We start from the raw sequence: 19,941 nt of genomic DNA on the forward strand, positions 1-19,941 counted from the left end.
ACTTTATACAACCAACTGGCCTGGTGCTTCAATTCTAACAAACCCTCTCTGTAAGTGCTAGAAATGCAAGGGACACCTAGAATTAGCCAAATGTGGTTACTATGGATAAAGAAATGAAAAGAAGACTTATGTCCAAACAGAAAATGTTCCAATACTTGGGAGTTACAAAATAGAATGAATTAAATTAAAAAAAAGACAAAATGCACAGATGATCCATCATTCCAAGCACACATTTGAACAGATGCACATATGAAATATAACAGTGTGGAAAAACAAACTACCCAACCCAAATTCTAACCTCTCATGTAATGGGCCTTTCACTTAAAAAACAAGTAGATCATCTGTGACTATTTCATGGTTATCCAACATTTGTTTAGCTTTTCCTGGGTACAGAGAACCATGTCTGAAAAGGTCACAGATGCTGAAACAGAATTTAACTTACCCTTTCACCTCTGCATAGATCTGGCAGTGAAACCAAATGAGGTTGGATATGCCTCATTTGGCTTATGACTACATGAATTTGTCTAGTTATCCATGGCAACATGGTCAAAGTGGCTGTGTGAAAGAGACAGACATAGACCAAGATCAGGTGTGCTCTTTTTTAAGACAAAACACAAGCTGTAGTTTGATATTTCTAACAAAAAAGAAAAAAAAAGCCTCTGCTACAGAAATTAACCACCAACTTGTTTTCTGGAGAAAACACTTGCAGTAAAATGTATCGAAGCTATGTGGAAAGATTCTGGAAGGAATACAAAACACCAATGATGAAACCTGGTCTAAGGGAACATATGCCCAAAGAAGAAACCAGCAGACAGCAAGCCACAAACAGCTACAGCAGATCCAACAGACTGGATCTACTACCAACACATTCAACATGGCAAGGCAATGTGCTAGTAAGGCATATATGCTAAGGCAATGTCAGACTTGAAACTATGAAGGCAGTGTACTGAGCCTAAAGATTTTACATTCAATGAAACTTACAGCATCAAACTGAGTGAAAAATGATTCTGGCTTCTTTTCTATATTCTCAATGTCCACCTTCACATCCACCATAGGGTTGAGATTCTGGGCTCGCTCCAAAGAGGCTTCAGCCCTGTTACGGCCAACAGATCCAGTACGGACCAAGAACTGAGCTCCGGGGTCTTCTGGAGATACCTAGGAGTAACATTTTTTTTTAATACTTGAATTTTGGGGAGAAAACAAATTCTTGAACACAACAAACCTTCTGATTTTAAAGAACAACTAAAATATCTACCATCTAATTGTATTATCATTCCTGCGGGAATTTGCCTAATGCAGACTCCCTAGACTCATTCCTTCAGAAGCTTTACAGATATTTAACTTTTTAAACTTCGCATTGATAGTTAAAGAGCACCCCCTTGTGTTTACAAAGAAACTTCACTCTAAACAGAAAAGTCAGGCAGCCTGGGTGGCTCAGCCGTTTAGAGCCTGCCTTCGGCCCAGGGCGTGATTCTCCCAGGATCCAGTCCCACATCAGGCTCCCTGCATGGAGCCTGGTTCTCTCTCTGCGTCTCTCATGAATAAATAAAATCTTAAATAAATAAATAAACAGAAAAGTCCACACTTTCTTCTTCTAATAAATTTCTAACTGCAAATAACATAATTATCAGTGGTAAGAATTTACCAAGTATCTACTATGTTCCCAATTTTAAGCATCTGAAAACAATAGTAGTTTAAAGGGTATAGTCCCTGCCTACAACTGGTTTAAAATCAGATCAGTGAAGGACACCTGGATGGCTCAGTCTAGAGTGTATGGCTCTTGATCTTGGGGTTGTTTTTTTGTTTTTTTGTTTTTGTTTTTTTTTATGATAGTCACACAGAGAGAGAGAGACATAGGCAGAGAGAGAAGCAGGCTCCATGCACCGGGAACCCGACATGGGATTCGATCCCAGGTCTCCAAGATCGCGCCCTGGGCCAAAGGCAGGCGCTAAACCGGTGCACAACCCAGGGATCCCCTTGATCTTGGGGTTGTGAGTTTAAGCCTCAAGTTGGGTGTATAGAGATTACTAAAAAAAATAAACTTTAAAGATAAGTGAAGGGCAGCCCTAGTGGCTTAGTGGTTTAGCGCCACCTTCAGCCCAAGATATGATCCCAGAGACCTGGGATTGAGTCCCACATCGGGCTCCCTGCATGGAGCCTGTTTCTCCCTCTGCCTGTGTCTGTGCCTCTCTTTCTCTCTGTCTCAAATAAATAAATAAATAAATAAATAAAATCTTAAAAAAAAAAAAAAAAAAAAAGGAACACCTGAAATTGGGACACCTGCCTTTGGCTCAGGGTGTGATCCTGGGATCCCGGATCAAGTCCCACATCAGGCTCCTTGCACCTGCTTCATCCTCTGCCTAGGTCTCTGCCTCTCTCTCTCTCTCTTTCTGTGTTTCTCATGAATAAATAAATAAATAAAATCTTTAAAAAATGCCTAAAATTGGGGATCCCTGGGTGGCGCAGCGGTTTGGCGCCTGCCTTTGGCCCAGGGCGTGATCCTGGAGACCCGGGATCGAATCCCACGTCGGGCTCCCAGTGCATGGAGCCTGCTTCTCCCTCTGCCTATGTCTCTGCCTCTCTCTCTTTCTCTCTCTGTGACTATCATAGATAAATAAAAATTTAAAAAAAAAAAATGCCTAAAATTAACTCTTAAATTCAATTAAAATTCACAAAGGAGAGATGAGTGGGACTGGAGCAAAGAGAGGATTTCACCTAAATACAAGGCTGATGTCAGCAGAGGAAAGCCTCTAAGACAGAATAAAATCATCTGACAGCTGCCAGTAGGCTTACAGATTCCATTCTGTTCATAGAGCACTTCTTCACACATCAAACATCTAATTTAACCATTAATCTTCAGTATGACCTTGCTACCTTCACCAAGACTGAGTTCAACACAAGTAATCTCCCTCCTCTCCTCCAGGCAACTACCCACAGCACATTCTTTCCCTTACTACCTTTCCTCCAAGAAAATTAGCCTGTCTTCCTCCTATTCAAGGCCAGCCCTCTAATAGTATCCTTGACCCATCCTGTCCTGCTTCTTCAGGGATCTCATTACATACTGAGAGACTATACTTCATAGTGCTTAAGAGTAAGGCTCTGGAATAATTTAGGTTGGATTCAAATCTTGGATTCAAATCCTGGCTGAACCACTTACTTAACTGTGCAACCTTGACCAAATATATAGGAATCACAAAGTGAGGAGGTTAATAAAAACAGTACACTTACTAATCACTCTATTAGTGCTGCTCTGCTCTTCCCTCACTGAACACCCAGTCTCTACGTGGACTCTTGGGTGTGGTATCCCCAGGATTCTCAGAATCACTTCTCTTTTTGCTCTGCATAGCCCCATAAACTCACTACTTTTAGTTTCTGCTGGTACTTCTCAAATTGTTCCTATTTGTACAGATTGCTTCCTGATCTATCGGCGTCTTTTTTTCTTTTAAGATTTGTTTTTGTTTTGTTTTTGTTTTCAAAGATTTTATTTATTTATTCATAGAAACAGAGAGGGGCAGAGGCACAGGCAGAGGGAGAAGCAGGCTCCATGCAGGGAGCCTGACGTGGGACTCGATCCAGGGTCCCCAGGATCACACCCCAGGCTGCAGGCGGCACTGAACCGCTGTGCCACCAGGGCTGCCGTGATCTATCAGAGTCTTTTTTTTTTTTTTTTTCTATCAGAGTCTTATATTAAACTGCCCACCAGATTATTTTCTCCTGGGTCTTCATATTCGACTTTTTTTTTTTTTTTTTTTTAATCTATTGATGAGCCTACCAACCACCCATCCAATCACCGGAGTGAGAAACCTCAGTCTTTATATCCTTGTTATTTCCTTGATAGCAGCCACCTGCTGAGGTGGCTAAGCTCATGGACTTTTACCAAGAGACAATCCCTGGGTCCTGGTCATACCAACTACTGCGACCTTGGATGGGCCAGCAAGTCAATTCCCTTTCCTCAGTTTTCTCATGTGTAAGATAGGGATGACAATCCTTACATCTCAGAGTTGTTGTGAGGACTAAATGAAACGCAACTACAACTCTTAGAACAGTGTCCAGGACCTTCAGGAACTATCTGCTGCTACAATGATTCCTTGCTTTCCCTATGCTCCTGTATATAATACTACTGATTCTACCACTTAGTATTTGTCATCTCTGTGTGCTTCTTGCCTCTTCTACCACCAGTACTATTACTTAGACCCTTTTCATCTCTCAGCTAAACTATTAAAGCAGCCATCTAAGTGGTCTTCTGCTCTGTATCTTGGGCAATCATATACAGTAACTAGTGAGCTACAGAAAGCCTGAAATGGACCAGGTCACCCACCCCAGATTTGAAACTCTAATGAATTCTGACCACCTAGAAGATTGAGTACAAGCTTACAGTAAGGCTTACTAGCAGGGGTTCATGATTTTGACCTTACCTGCAACCTGCTTCCACCCCCCACCACTCTGGGCTTCCCATTCTAAAAACACCAAATAGCACTGCTTGCTATATTCTATTTCTACCATGCTGTTCTATGACACTGCTAAGTTTCCTGCCTAAAATACAACCCCTCAACTTGAGAAATTTCTACTTTTTCTTTAAGTCTCAGCCAAGATCACAGCTCCAGGAAGCCTTTCGTGTCCCCCTACCACAACCTGAGTTAGGTAGCTGCTCTGGTTTCTGAAAAAACCTTGAGAATGGGAACCAAATCTTGTGCATCTTTGTATCACGAGTTATCTAGATGGGGCAGCCAGCAAGTACTCTAGGATATTTGATGTAAACAAAATAAAACACTCTGAAGAATTAACATCCTTGATTTATAGATGAACAAAGAGGGTTGGCTGCCTGGCTGGTTCTATTCAATTGGTAGAGCATGCAACTTTTAATCCCAGTATTTTGAGTTTGAGCCCCACACTGGGTGTAGAGGTTACTAAAAAATAATAATAATAATAAGGAAAAAAAAAAAAGATGAGAAAACTGAATCTCTGAGAGGTTAAGTCTCTTGCCCAGCTTGAAGAGGTAGGATTTGAGTCCAAGTATGCAAAATTCCAGAGCTTTTGCACCAAGTGGCACAGTCTCCCTACGATGTTCCTAGTCAGGGAAAGAAAGCACAAGCAAACTGTGAAAGGTAGACCAACCAAAGAGTGTCCATGAATTTATGAAGTGGGAGTCAGGCTGATTAAGGTGACTGGGCCCAGGTTACATGAAGCCAATGGTTCTCAACCCTCCTTGACTTTTACTCTATTTTTTAAAGATTTTTTTACTTATTCATGAGAGACATAGAGAGGCAGAGACATAGGCAGAGGGAGAAGCAGGCTCCCTGCAGGGAACCCAATGTGGGACTCATTTCCAGGACTCCAGGATCACGACCTGAGCCGAAGGCAGACGCTCAAACCACTGAGCCACCCAGGTGCCCCTCTCTCTGACTTTTAGACTCACCTGGAGAACTTTTTAACAACTCTCTCAAATATTCAAAGGACAGAGGGGATTGAGAACTACTCAGAGGAGTTAGGCTTTGCAGTGGAAAATAGGTAAGATACTGTAAGTCCTCAAAGTGAAGAGGGAAGGAATAACAGTCCGCCTGTGCACTCCACAACTGGGTGGCACCCATCACTGTCCTGACGCAAGGACAGAACCCCCATCACACACGCCTCAGTATTCTATCATTGTTTCCCATTCTCAGACTCTCCCAACCAGACGAAGAAGTCATCATCCCCACCTGATTTCATTTTCCCACACTGAGAGCCTTGACGTTGAGGAACCACCCTTCCCTATCTCTCTGCTCTAACCTCTACAGTACAAACAAATTCTCCCTCCAAATGCCTCTAGGGGGCACTGTGGTTGGGGAGATGTCAAAAACTGAAAGTGCTCAGCCAGTTAATAATATGGCAGCTTGCTTGCAGGAATTTTCTTTCCTTAGGTTTTGAATTCAAGTCAAAAATCAATTTGTGGGCAGCCCTGGTGGCTCAGCGGTTTAGCGCCGCCTTCAGCCCAGGGTGGGATCCTGGAGACCCGGGATCGAGTCCCATGTCAGGCTCCCTGCATGGAGTGGAGCCTGCTTCTCCCTCTGCCTGTGTCTCTGCCTCTCTCTCTCTCTATGTCTTTCATGCATAAATAAATAAAATCTTAAAAAAAAAAAATTTGTGACTGTGATATTAAGTAAACTAACCCATATTTCTTTTCATTGCAGAAGAATGATTTAAAAATCCTTATATTACTTTTTTCCTGAAACCCAAAGATGAGCTTTAAAAAATTTCATTAACATTTACTGTCTTCCACAAAGCTTATACCTCACCTGTGTGTACTAGTTACTTAGCATGTTCAAAGCCTACAAGGAAAGACACAGGGGTGCCTGGGTGGCTCAGTTGGTTAGGTGTTTGCCTTCGGCTTGGGTCATGATCCTAGGTCCTGGGATCAAGACCCACATAGGAAAAAAAAAAAAAAAAACCCCACATAGGGCTCCCTGTTCAGTGTGGAGTCTGCTTCTCCCTCTGCCCGTCCCCCTGCTCATGTTCATTCATGTGTGAGCACATGCGCTTGCTCTCTCTCTCTCAAATGGATAAGTAAAATCTTTAAAAACAAAAAATAGGGATCCCTGGGTGGCGCAGCGGTTTGGCGCCTGCCTTTGGCCCAGGGCGCGATCCTGGAGACCCGGGATCGAATCCCACGTCAGGCTCCCGGTGCATGGAGCCTGCTTCTCCCTCTGCCTGTGTCTCTGCCCCACCCCCCTCTCTCTCTGTGTGATTATCATAAATAAATAAAAAAAATTTAAAAAAAAATAAAAACATTAAAAGAAAAAGATTGTCTTTAAAAAAATAAAAAAATAAAAATAAAAACAAAAAATAAAGACACAAATAGTATCATGTGATAACACAATCTTTATTTTACCTTAAAAAAATACGATTTCTAGAATTTGCTTTAAAATACTGTCCTAGGGATGCCTGGGTGGCTCAGCAGTTGAGCGTCTGCCTTCAGCTCAGAGTGTTGATCCCCAAGTTCTGGGATCAAGTCCCACATTGGGCTCCCTGCGAGGAGTCTGCTTCTCCCTCTCCCTATGTTTCTGCCTTCAATCTTTGTCTCTCATGAATAAATAAATAAAACCTTAAAAAAAATAATACTGTCCCAAAAAATACAGACCAAAAACGACTGGTCTCTGTAGAAGCCACATAGATGGGGTGTCAAATGTCATTCTACTTTTGTATGTATTTGAAATTTTCTATGAAAGAAAAAATGTTGAAGCATGAGAATGTAGAGAAAGAAGTTATTTTCACCTTGGAGAAACTGGTTAGAGAATGCTACATAGGAGCTGGCAATGATTATTATCAATAAATGGTAAGTCATATAATTATTATCAGATGTTCATTATGTGCAAGCACCATGCTAAGCAGTCTGCATCCATTCTTTCTGATCCACTGTTTTCCAAACTGTGAACTGTCTACGTGAAGCTCTGAGATACTTTTCAAACGTGTATATTCTTGAGCCTCACATCAGACATTCTAAAGCAGAATCACAGGTGATAAGGGTGAAGGCTAGCTATACCTTAACAAAGTCCCAAGGCAATTCTGCAATTTTAGTCATGCAGGTGGTTTAGAGGTACAAAGTGAAAAACCACCCTTCTGCTCCTCACTGTCATCCTCCAAGGGAGAGATCAACTACAGACAGGCAAGCTCCAGGAAGAGCAAGGAGTCTCACCAAAGTCGCCATGTAGGACATGCCAATGCCATGAAGGCCAAAGGCCACAGCTCCAGTAATGCCAGCCCTCCTTTCAGAGGCCTGCAGGGGGCACATGGGAATTCACAAAATCTCTAAGTGTTTATACTAAAGAGGGGAGACCATGAAGGAAGAGTGATAAGGTGGCCAAATATCTTACCTGTTCAGGATCCAACATGGTCAGTCCTTTCACTCCCGCCAGAATGAGATTCTTGGCAATTTCAGCCCCAAGTCCTTTCATGCCAACAAGCAGCACCCGGGAGGCCCGCAGCCTAGAAAGCAGACACTGTTAAGCAGGTAAGAGTGTAGTGGAAGCTTCACCAAATCACTGAAAACCAAAACAAGTCAAAATAACAGTGAAGTAATTTTGGTTTTCATTAAATGCACAGAAACATGATGGCCTCAAATCTAAGAAACAGGCTGTAATCCATCCTGCAAAGAACGATTCATTCAACAAATATTTATTGAGCATCTACTATGCCAAGCACCCCTCTAAAATATACATATAGGAGTGAACAAGACAGACATAATCCTTGACCTCCTGGAGCTTTTATTTTATGGAAGAGATAGGATATGTCAAAAAGTGATGAAAATCAGGGACACCTGGCTGACTTACTCAGTAGAGCGACTCAATCTCAGGGCACTGAGTTTAAGATCCACGTTGGGTGTAAAACCTACTTTAAAAAAAATAAGTGATAAAAGTCAAGCAGGATATAGATCAAGAATGATGGAGGATGCTATTTTACTCAGACTGGACAACTAGACCTTTCTGATAAGGTGCTGAGCAAAAACCAAAATGAAATGAAAGAGGAAAAAAAAATTGTTTAAATATGAAATGAAAGAGGAACACCAAAAAAAAAAAAGAGAGAGAGAAAGAAAAGAAAACAAGAAAAGAAAAGAAAAGAAAAGAAAAGAAAAGAAAAGAAAAGAAAAGAAAAGAAAAGAAGGAAGGAAGGAAGGAAGGAAGGAAGGAAGGACGGACGCCTGGGTGGCTCAGCGGTTGGGCGTCTGCCTTTGGCTCAAGGCATGATCCTGGATTCCCAGGATCGAGTCCCGCATCGAGCTCCTTGCATGGAGCCTGGTTCTCTCCTCCCTGTACCTGTGTCTCTCATGAACAAATAAATCTTGAAAAGGAAGGAAGGAAGGAAGGAAGGAAGGAAGGAAGGAAGGAAGGAAGGAAGGAAGGAAGGAAGGAAGGAAATACAGATATTTGGGAGAAGAACAAGTACAGAAACAGCAAATACAAAAGCCCTGAAGCAGAGGAGTGCTTGGCATTTCAGGGACTGGAAGGACAGAGTGGCTGAAGAACAAAGGGAAGTGAACAAAGTGAACAAAGGGAAGAATAGTAGGAGGTGGGTCACAGACAGAAGGGGCTACATCATGAAGGCACTGTAAGGGCTGAATTTTATTCTAAGCGCAACAGAAAGCTGGTAGGAGGTGGGGAGGAGATTCTTGGAGGAGGAAGAGTGTCACAGTTAAGGCGAAAGAGAATGAAGGCTTGGATTAGTATGACAGCAGAAGAAAAGGTCTTTTTTTTTTTTAAGTAAGATTTTATTTATTTTATTCATGAGAGAGAGAGAGAGAGAGAGAGGCAGACACAGGCAGAGGGAGAAGCAGGCTCCATGCCCTAGCAGGCCTGAAGTGGGACTCAATCCAGGGTCTCCAGGATCAGGCCCTGGGACTGCTGAGCCACCCAGGGTGCCCCAGAAGAAAAGGTTTTAAAAAGAGTCTCCACTCATCCTACTAACTTTTACTTTTTTTTTTTTTTAAGATTTTATTTATTTATTCATGAGAGACACAGAGAGAGACAGAGACAGAGGCAGAGGGAGACTCTCTGCAGGAAGCCTGATGTGGGACTCGATCCTGGGATTGATCCCATAACTCCCAGGATGGAGCCCTGAGCTGAAGGCAGTCGCTCAAATGGCTAAGCCACACAGGTGTCCCTACTTTTACTTTACATTTGCCTTATTTATCTCAATCTCCTATGTAGCTTCTCTTGTTACTCATGATTTATACTTGTCAAATAATTGTAGCTATAGTTTACCTACGCATTCTGAGCATAGGCAGCATTCATGCATTACCTCATTTATTTTTTAAAGTTTTTATTCGTCTAACCCCCACCCAACATGGGGCTTGAACTCACGACCCCAAGACCAAGTGTGACATCCTCATCTGACTGAGCGAGCCAGGCTCCGTGCATTATCTCATTTAATTCTCAACAATCTAGGACGCCTGGGTGGCTGAGCGGTCTGGCACCTGCCTTCAGCCGGGTGCGTGATCCTAGAGACCTACTATCGAGTCCCATATGGGACTCCCTGCATGGAGCCTGCTTCTCTCTCTGCGCCTCTCATGAATAAATAAATAAAATCTTTAAAAATAATAGTAATTCTCAACAATCTTGTAATATATTCTATTATCTCCATTTGACAAATGAGGAAACTAAAGCACAAAGAAGAAATGTATCCAAGGTTAAATAAGAATTTCTGTGGCTGAGATTCAAATTCAACTATCAACCACTATCAACACTACAATAAATTGGTCCTGGGCAGCCCAGGTGGCTCAGCGGTTTAGAACCGCCTTCAGCCCAGGGCATGATCCTGGAGACCTGGGATTGAGTCCCACGTCGGGTTCCCTGCATGGAGCCTGCTTCTCCCTCTGCCTGTGTCTCTGTCTCTGCCTCTGTGTGTGTGTGTGTGTGTGTGTGTGTGTGTTTCTCATGAATAAATTTAAAGATCTTAAAAAAAATAAATAAATTGGTCCTTATATGAGACCATCAGGATTGACACCTATGACACAGTACATACTCAGCCACTATTATGGCAAATGTGTATCTATGGAACCAAATGAATTTCTTATGAATAATAGCAATGTTAGATAATGAGTATCTAAAAAACAGGGAAGGGCAGCCCAGGTGGCTCAGCAGCTTAGCACCGCCTTCAGCCCAGGGCCTGATCCTGGAGACCTGGGATTGAGTCCCACATCAGGCTCCCTGCATGAAGCCTGCTTTTCCCTCTGCTTGTGTGTCTGCCTCTCTTCTCTCTGTGTCTCTCATGAATAAATAAATAAAAATCTTAAAAAATATAAAATAATAACAATAAAAAAATAAAAAATAAAAACAGGGAAGTTTCTGAAGTTCCTTTCTTGTAAACTCAAAATCTCAGAGTTGAGTCCTTAGAAAGGTAGTAACACTTGCCCCTCCTTTTTGCAGATGTGGAACTGAAGGTCAACAAATTGTGTGACTGATGACCTAAAGTCAAAAGAGGTGGTTAGGGGCAGCCCTGGTGGCTCAGCGGTTTAGCGCCGCCTTCAGCCCAGGGCCTGATCCTGGAGACCGGGGATGGAGTCCCACATCAGGTTCCCTGCGTGGAGCCTGCTTCTCCCTCTGCCTGTGTCTCTGCCTCTCTCTTTCTCTGTGTGTCTCTCATGAATAAAGAAAATCTTTAAAAAAAAAAAAAAAAGAGCTGGTTAGTAGAATTGGTAATTGAACCTAGGTTTCTTGATCTCCCAGGTCTTTGCAACGTACAGTCATTTCATTCAACAAATACATCTGAACGTCTACATACTTGCAAGCACTAGAAATTTTAATAAGACCAATCAAACTCCTTTAATTATCAGACATTTATAAAATACTTGTCCTCGGGCAGCCCTGGTGGCTCAGCGGTTTAGTGCTGCCTTTGGCCCAGGGCATGATCTTGGAGACCCAGGATTGAGTCCGTCAGGCTCCCTGCATGAAGCCTGCTTCTCCCTCTGCCTGCGTCTCTGCCTCTCTCTGTGCCATAAATAAATAAATAAATAAATAAATAAATAAATAAATAAATAAATAAATAAATAAAAACTTGTCCTCATGGAACTCATCATGTACTTCATCTTTCCAGTCACCTCTCTCCCTTCCTCACATTTAGATATGGAATAAACTACTGTTGAGTGCAAGAAAAATCAGACAGGCCTATGTTGTGAAAGGAAATGCAAAAACTGAAGCATATATTCTGAAAACTAACAAAGCAGCTAGCTTTTTTTTCTTTTTAAGATTTTATTTATTTATTCACGAGAGACACAAAGAGAAAGAGTCAGAGACACAGGCAGAGGGAGAAGCTGACCCCATGCAGGGAGTCTGACGCGGGACTCAATTCCCGAGTCTCCAGGATCACACCCTGGGCTGCAGGCGGCGCTAAACCGCTGCACCACCAGGGCTGCCCAAGAAGCTAGCTTCTAACACCCTCTTTTATGTTAATTTGACTGTAAGAATAAGCCTCACAGAAAATGAGCTTTGGTGGGGGGTGGTGAACCTGAAGCGAATGACTTAGAATCAACTCCTATTTCTATTTATTTGGTGTGTGACCTTGGGAATCTGCTCTATGCCTTGAACCTCATCCATAAAATGGGCTACATACCATAGCAAGAAATGCAAAGTAACATGCTGACAGGGTCCAGACAATTATATCAACAAATGAAGCTGAACTGATAGGAGACGACCACTAGGAACCCATGTGCCATGTCGGAGGCAGCCTCTACCTAGCGTCAACCAATGTGGAATGTCTGACCTTTCCATTTTTTTTTTTTTATTAAAGATTTTATTTATTTATTCATGGGGGGGTGGGGAGCAGAGACACAGGAGGAGGGAGAAGCAGGCTCCATGCAGGGAGCCCAATGCAGGACCGGATCCCGGGGTCTCCAGGATCATGCCCTGGGCCAAAGGCAGATGCTCAACCACTGAGGTACCCAGGTGTCCCAAGTTCTCTAAATTCTTTAATGCTGGCAACTAATTTCAAACAATTTAAAACACCACATGAAAGATATAGCCCAGTTTTTAACTTCTAGACAATGTGAGTTCCCTTGAAGGCACTTTTTTTTTAAGGCACTTTTTATTATTACTCTCCTTTCCAGTTCTCAGATAACCTTGGTCCAACATCACATAGAAGTAGTAATAAAATTCTGCCAGAATGCAGCCTGCCAATTCCTAGGCCATTTTCCATTCCACAAAAGAACCCGAGGCTCCAGAATTACCCTATTCCACTTGGAGTTTCCTTAGAGCCAAGTCAATTTGCTTTGCGGAGCCTCCTTCCTGCCTGTACAGGGGAAATCTCTGTCCTTCCTACTTCAGAGAGCTGCTATGAGACTCAGTTGAAAATGGACATGAAGATACTATACCAAATTCTGCAAGACTGTCTACAGAGATTCAAATTATAAAGGTATATATATAACCCCTTCCTTACCTCCCAGGACCCTCAATCCTTTTCAGGTTCTCTACCAAGTTCAGTGGCTCTCCGCTGCCTGAGAATAACTCTCATCTCTTCCAAGAATTCCATACCCTGACTTTGATTGGTCTCTTACATCATTTCCTCCTTAGCAGCCCCCATCCATTCTTTACTGCTCCTCAGAGGAATCATTACTACCCCTTTGTCAGTTCTCGCACTACATTCCAGCTTAACCTTCACCAGCTTTGCCCTACCACAAACAAAACTTCGAGCTCCCCCGCTTAGGGTCCCTTTCCCAACCCTTTAGGACCTTTTAACACTCAATCCTTCAAATAGCAGTCCCTGGGGGATCCCTGGGTGGCTCAGTGGTTTAGCGCCTGCCTTTGGCCCAGGGCGTAATCCTGGAGTCCCGGGATCGAGTCCCACATCAGGGTCCCGGCATGGAGCCTGCTTCTTCCTCCTCCTGTGTCTCTGCCCCTCTCTTTCTCTCTCTATCATAAATAAATAAATCTTAAAAAAAAAAAAAAAAAACTCAAATAGCAGTCCCTAAAATCAATCAGCTCCACCTATGTCCTCAGACCTATTTTCACCATTTACTTCCCAATTTTCCACTTCAGATGCCTTCTTCAATCCTCAGACCAATGCTTGCCTCAATGCTTGCCTCACACAATGCTCCCTCCCTCAACCTCATAAAACCCTACATACCTGAAAGGAGACTGAAAACTCAGATTCACCCCACCTTACCACATACACTTTCTCACCAAAAAATTCTAGAAACTCCCTTTTTTTTTTTTTTTTTAATTTTTATTTATTTATGATAGTCACAGAGAGAGAGAGAGAGAGGCAGAGACTCAGGCAGAGGGAGAAGCAGGCTCCATGCACCGGGAGCCCGATGTGGGATTGGATCCCGGGTCTCCAGGATCGCGCCCTGGGCCAAAGGCAGGCGCCAAACCGCTGCGCTACCCAGGGATCCCTAGAAACTCCCACCTTTCAAACTAAATTCTCTTGGCCTGCCTGCCACTTTAACCCTTAAATAAATTAATTCTGGGATGCCTGGATGGCTCAGTGGTTGAGTGTCTGCCTTTGTCTCAGGTCATGATCCCGTCCTGGGATCGAGTCCCACTTCGGGCTCCCTGCATGGAGCCTGCTTCTCCCTCTGCCTGTGTCTGTGTCTCTGCCTCTGCCTCTGTGTGTGTGTGTGTGTGTGTGTGTCTCTATGAACAAATAAATAAAATCTTTAAAATTAATTAATTAATTAAAATAAAATAAAATCATCCTTGAGTTCTGGCTCTTATACCCCGCACACTGTATCCTTCAACAAATCCTGCCTCCTCCTCACCTTGAAAATATATTCAGTACATTTCTCCCCTTCTCTAGAGTTTCAAGCTACCACGACTTAGGTCCCAAGGGGATTATTACAGATCTCCTAACCAGAATCCTCATCTTCACTTCTGTCCACTTCAACCTATTCTCCCCACAGCCAAGAGTGAACCTTCTGAAATGCAAATCTGGTTGTGTTATTCCCTAAGCTCAAAACTCTCCAGTGAGTTTCCCAGAATACTTGGAATAAAAAAGCTACTCCTCCTTTGAAAAAAAAAAAAAGCTACTCCTCATTTGGTTCCAATCACCTTCTTTCTCTCATTTGGCAAGCATGCCCTGGCCTCCAGGATTTTATTTACACTGTTTTCTCTCTGCTAGCAAGATTCTTCCACATGACTCTCTTCCTTTATACAGGTCTGAGGCTCAATGTTACCTCTTCAGAGGCCTTCCCTGGCCTCCCTATCAAAATAGCACTCCCACCTCAGTATCCTTTATTGATCCTCTTACCTTGCTATATTTCTCTCTCTGGCACTTGCATTACTTAATACATTATTTATGTTTTTTGTTTCCCTCACCAGAATGTACACTACATGCGGGCAAGGAGTCCTTCTAGTTCATTAATATATGCTCTGTGCCTCAAACAGTGCTTGTGGCAGGTGCTCAATAAATGTTTGATCAAATCCAGTGCCTGGTGGCTCAGTGGTTGAGCGTCTGCCTTTGAATCAGGGCGTGATCCCGGGGTCCTGGGATCAAGTCCCACATCGGGCTCCCCGCAGGGAGCCTGCTTCTCCCTCTGCCTATGTCACTGCCTCGGTCTCTCATGAATAAATAACATTTAAAATATATATATTTGATCAAATCAATCACCTCTTTCAAAGTCCTCATCCCCTCCGATATCTATTCATTACCCAGGTATGCCCAACCCCAGTGTGCAGTCCTCTCTCTAGACACACCCCCGTATCTAGGCATAAGCAACCTCTTGAGTAGCTCCAGCCCCTAGGCTCTCCAGGACTCTCTAGAGTCTCACTTGAAATAACTTGCTCCCAAACTCCCCCAAGCCCTCCTCCTTTCATACTGGTCCACCCTTTAGGAGCCACAGGTAGGCAAGCTCGCCCCTGTTCGGTTCGCCAGTCCCCTCAGCGTCCAGCAGAGAACGGGTTCCCACTACCTAGGAATGAATGAACTACGCTCCCACTTCACCCTTCCCCTGCGCCCTCCTACCCCTAAGCGCCCACCACCACTCCCTCCGGGCGGCCGCGGCCCGGAGTTTGAGTCCTCCTCATCCCTCAAGGCTCGCCCACCGTCCCTTTCCAGAGGCCTCCCTCGGAACGACCCTCCGTGCCACCCCGGAGGTCGCCGCTTCCCACATCTTCCAGAAACACCCCTAACCAACCCCTCGGGGACTCTCAAGAACGCCACCATCCCCCGGCACATAATTCCCGCCTCCTCGCTTCAAATCAGACCCTCCGGCTCCGTGAGGGCCGCGAAAGCCTCAGGGCAGACGCCCCCCTCCAGACCCTCAGCCCCACAAGCGCTCTGGCCCTGACCGTTTCTGGGCCTCCAATCCCCACAGGCGGATCTGCCGGTCATACTGCGCCGCCTCCTCCTCGCTGATGCCGCCGCCAGCCTCCTCCTTCTCCACCATGGCGCCGGCTCTAGCTGCCTGCACTCGGGTCCTGCCCACGGCAACCGCCCGCCGGCCCCACGCGCCACCAACCGCCGCCGGCCGCGCGCCCGGGCCGCGTCTGCGCCTGCGCGCGGGCCCGCGCCTGCGCAGGACCTCCTCCGTCGCCCGGCCCGCCCCTAGAACCCGGGACCACGTGGACCTCCCCAGCCTCAAAGGCGGGCCAGCGGGGACTGCCAGTCACGTGACCGGGCTCCAACCAAAACTACCTCCAAGATGGCGCGGTTTCTTGTTCTGGAGACCGCCGCTACCCAAATGCTCGTTTATGGCGCTATTAATTCAGCAACTATTTATCGAGCAGCTGCTGAAATTCCGTTGTTGGGCGTGTTGTGAAATAGAGCAGCGAATAAAATAGACAAATCACTGCCCTCATGGAGTTTATGTTCTGTTGAGAGCCCGAAGAATAGAAATTAGGCTGTGATAAACGCTGCAGAGAAAAAGCCAGATATGGGACCGCAGGGTTGCGGGAGGGGCCAGACAGAAGGTCTCTCCGAGAAGGTGATATTGAACAGAGATCTGAAGGGAAAAAACAAGCCGTGTGGATAACTGGGAAATGGAGCATTTCCGGTCAGGGCAAATAGCAGGTGCAAGGCCCTGAAGCTGGAATAGGCTAGCATAGAACTGTGGAGAGGGCAAGGTAGCTGGAGCAGAGTGAGAGCATGGGCAGCTGGTAAGAGGTGAAATCATAGATGAAGCAAGTAGGGCATCATGTAGGGCCTTGTAGGCTAGTGCTAGCTGTTCCGTATTTTTCTTAGGCAAGGTGCCTTTTTGTTATCCATTCAACAAATATTTATTTAGCACTTGTATGGATCAGCTATTGGTCTCAGGCTAGGTAGAGCACTGAAAAAAAAATAGCTGTCTTCATGGGCACCTGGGTGGCTCAGATGGTTGGGTGTCTGCCTTCTGCTCAGGTCATGATCTCAGGGACCTGGGATCAAGCCCTGCCGTGGGCTCCCTACACTGAGGGGAGCCTGCTTCTCCCTGTCCCTCTGCCAGCTGCTCCCCCTTCTTGTGCCCTGTGTCAAATAAGTAAAATGTTTTTTAAAAAAATAGCTACCTTCTCATGGAGTTAAAATGGATTTTAGGGGATCCCTGGATGGCTCAGAGGTTTAACGCCTGCATTCGGCCTGGGTATGGTCCTGGAGACCCCCAATCGAGTCCTGCATCGGGCTCCCTGCATGGAGTCTGCTTCTCCCTCTGCCTGTGTCTCTGCTTCTCTCTCTGTGCCTCTCATGAAAAAATAATCTTTAAAAAAATAATAAAATGGATTTTACATGAATTCTTTCTCTAATCCTTGTAAGATTCTAGTTTCTTTAATATTCCTATTTCAGGGACACTGCGTGGGTGGCTCAGCCGTTTGGCGCCTGCCTTGGACTCAGGGCCTGATCTTGGAGACCGGGGATCGAGTCCCACATCAGGCTCCCTGGATGGTGCTTGGTTCTCTTTCTGCCTGTGTCTCTGCCTCTGTCTCTCATGAATAAATAAAATGTTTAGTATTAGTAGCCTGAATGAAGTCTTACTATCTTAGAGGTAAAACTAGGATTCAAATCCAAGCTGTGTGGCACACGTACTTCATCAGGAGGTTATATTCTTGGTGGTATATTAAGCGTCTACTATGTACTCTGATCACGCCCCTGAGGAACATACTCTGTGAACCTCAAAGATGGACATTTCATCCCCTTTTACAGATTACAATTCTGGGACTCAGAAAAGAGTAGAAATTCATTAAAGATCACAATATCGGGATCCCTGGGTGGCGCAGCGGTTTGGCGCCTGCCTTTGGCCCAGGGCCCGATCCTGGAGACCCGGGATCGAGTCCCACGTCGGGCTCCCGGTGCATGGAGCCTGCTTCTCTCTCTGCCTGTGTCTCTGCCTCTCTCTCTCTCTCTCTGACTACTCTCTCTCTCTCTGACTATCATAAATAAATAAAAATTAAAAAAAAAAAACAGTTAAAAAAAGATCACAATATCACTCAAAAAAAGCTGATGCTTACTCTTGGTTATGGATATGGAACAAATTATGTAAAAAATTAGAGATTTAAAGCAACAATAAATAGTTATTATCTCTTAAAGTTTCTGTGGGTCTGGAATTCAGAGCAGCTCGTCTAGTCTCTTCTGGCACAAGGTCTTTCATGACAATGCAGTCAGATGTCACCTGGGGCTCCAGTCATCTAATGGCTTGTGATGGAAGATCCCTTTCCGAGGGGACTCACTCCTATGGCTGGCAAGTTGATGTTGGCTGATGGCCGGGGTCCTCAGTTCCTTTCCACGTGGGCATAACCACTGGGCTGCTGGAGTGCCCTCATGACGTTGTCTGGCTTCCCCCAGAGTGAGAGATCCACTGAAAGCAGCAATGCCTTTTATAACTCAGCCTTGAAACTCACACACTGTCACTTCTGCAATATCCCATTGATCACATCCAGTTGTATTCATTGTGAGAGAGGACAATACAGGATATGAATACTAAGGGGAAGGATCCTTCAGAGATCATCTTGGAGACTGACCAGTTATCACAATGACTGTGCACCAGGCCCTATGAAAATACGGCGAACAGGGGTGCCTGGATGGCTCAGTCAGTTAGGCATCTGCCTTCTGCTCAGGGTCCTGGGATGAGCTCCACATCAGGCTCCCCACTCAGTGGGGAGTCTGCTTCTCCCCCTCCACCACTTGTACTCTCTTGCACATTCTCCCTCTCAAATAAAGAAAGAAAGAAAGAAAGAAAGAAAGAAAGAAAGAAAGAAAGAAAGAAAGAAAGAAAAAGAAAGAAAGATGGATGGGATCCCTGGGTGGCGCAGCGTTTGGCGCCTGCCTTTGGCCCAGGGCGCGATCCTGGAGACCTGAGATCGAGTCCCACGTCGGGCTCCCGGTGCATGGAGCCTGCTTCTCCCTCTACCTGTATCTCTGCCTCTCTCTCTCTGTGATGTGACTATCATAAATAAATAAAAATTAAAAAAAAAAAGAAAGAAAGAAAATATGTTGAACAAAAGAAACATGGATCTGCCTTGTGTTGTGCTGATCAGCTTATAAGGAAGTCAGGCAGTATCTTATCAAAGAATTATTCATTAAATGTTCTCGACAAATATTTACCATATCCCTACTATGTGTTTGACTTTGTGCCAGGCACTGGGATATAATAGTGTAAAAGTGGACATACTCCTGCTTTAGGCACAGTCATAGGCCAGTGGGAGAGAGAAAACAGTCACATTAATATAAATAGAAACTTCATGAAGTGCTGTGAAGGAAGAAAGAGCTATGATAGTGTTTGACTTACTGTTGGAGTCGGAAAAAGGATATTCTGAGAATGTAAACTTTCTGCCGAGCCTTACAGAATAAGTAAAGCTTAAATAACAAAACAGGGGAAGAACCCCAGGCAGAAAGGATGGCAGCATCCCGGTGTGACCCAGAGTTTAAGTTCATTCATTCTTTTTTTCTTTTTTTTTTTTAAGATTTTATTTATTGGGCAGCCCTGGTGGCGCAGCGGTTTAGCGCCGCCGGCAGCCGGGGGTGTGATCCTGGAGACCCGGGATTGAGTCCCACATCGGGCTTCCTGCATGGAGCCTGCTTCTCCCTCTGCCTGTGTCTCTGCCTCTCTCTCGCTCTCTCTGAATGAATAAATAAATAAATCTTAAAAAAAAAAAAAGATTTTATTTATTCATTTGACACAGAGAAAGAGAAAGAGAGCCAGTGCACAAGCAAGGGGAGGAGGCAGGAGAGGGAGAAGCAGGCTCTGGGCTGATCAGGGAGCCTGATGAGAACTCGATCCTAGGACTCTGGGATCATGACCGAGCCACCCAGGTGTCCCTCTCTTCTTTCTTTCTTTCTTTCTTTCTTTCTTTCTTTCTTTCTTTCTTTCTTTCTTTCTTTTTCTTTCTCTTTCTTTTAAGATTTTATTTACTGATTTGAGAGAGAGAGAGAACACTAGAGAGAGTGAGCACGAGGTGGGGGGAAGAGCAGAGGTGGGGAGAGGGAGAAGCAGGCTCCTCACTGAGGAAGGAGCCTGATGCAATGCAGGGCTCTATCCCAGGACTCTGGGATCATGACCTGAGCCATAGGCAG

General features: G+C 44.7%; 1 protein-coding gene across 6 annotated transcripts in view; it reads right to left on the minus strand.

Moving 5' to 3' along the window:
- The window catches only part of SAE1 (SUMO1 activating enzyme subunit 1), a 108,601-nt gene that overhangs the window by 63,361 nt on the left and 25,299 nt on the right, over positions 1–19,941 (minus strand). For 3 of the 6 annotated variants that reach the window (XM_077847480.1, XM_077847469.1, XM_077847488.1), the window contains 2 exons: positions 7,848–7,973; positions 982–1,155 (listed from right to left, as the gene is read on the minus strand). In XM_077847480.1, coding sequence (XP_077703606.1) covers positions 982–1,155; positions 7,848–7,973 — 300 coding nt within the window. Of the gene's footprint in view, positions 1–981; positions 1,156–7,847; positions 7,974–15,749; positions 15,943–19,941 lie in introns of those variants that run through there. The other 3 variants (XM_077847496.1, XM_077847510.1, XM_077847503.1) reach the window with 3 other exon arrangements.

This window comes from Canis aureus, chromosome 1, assembly GCF_053574225.1.
Source record: "Canis aureus isolate CA01 chromosome 1, VMU_Caureus_v.1.0, whole genome shotgun sequence".
Classification (NCBI taxonomy): domain Eukaryota; kingdom Metazoa; phylum Chordata; class Mammalia; order Carnivora; family Canidae; genus Canis; species Canis aureus.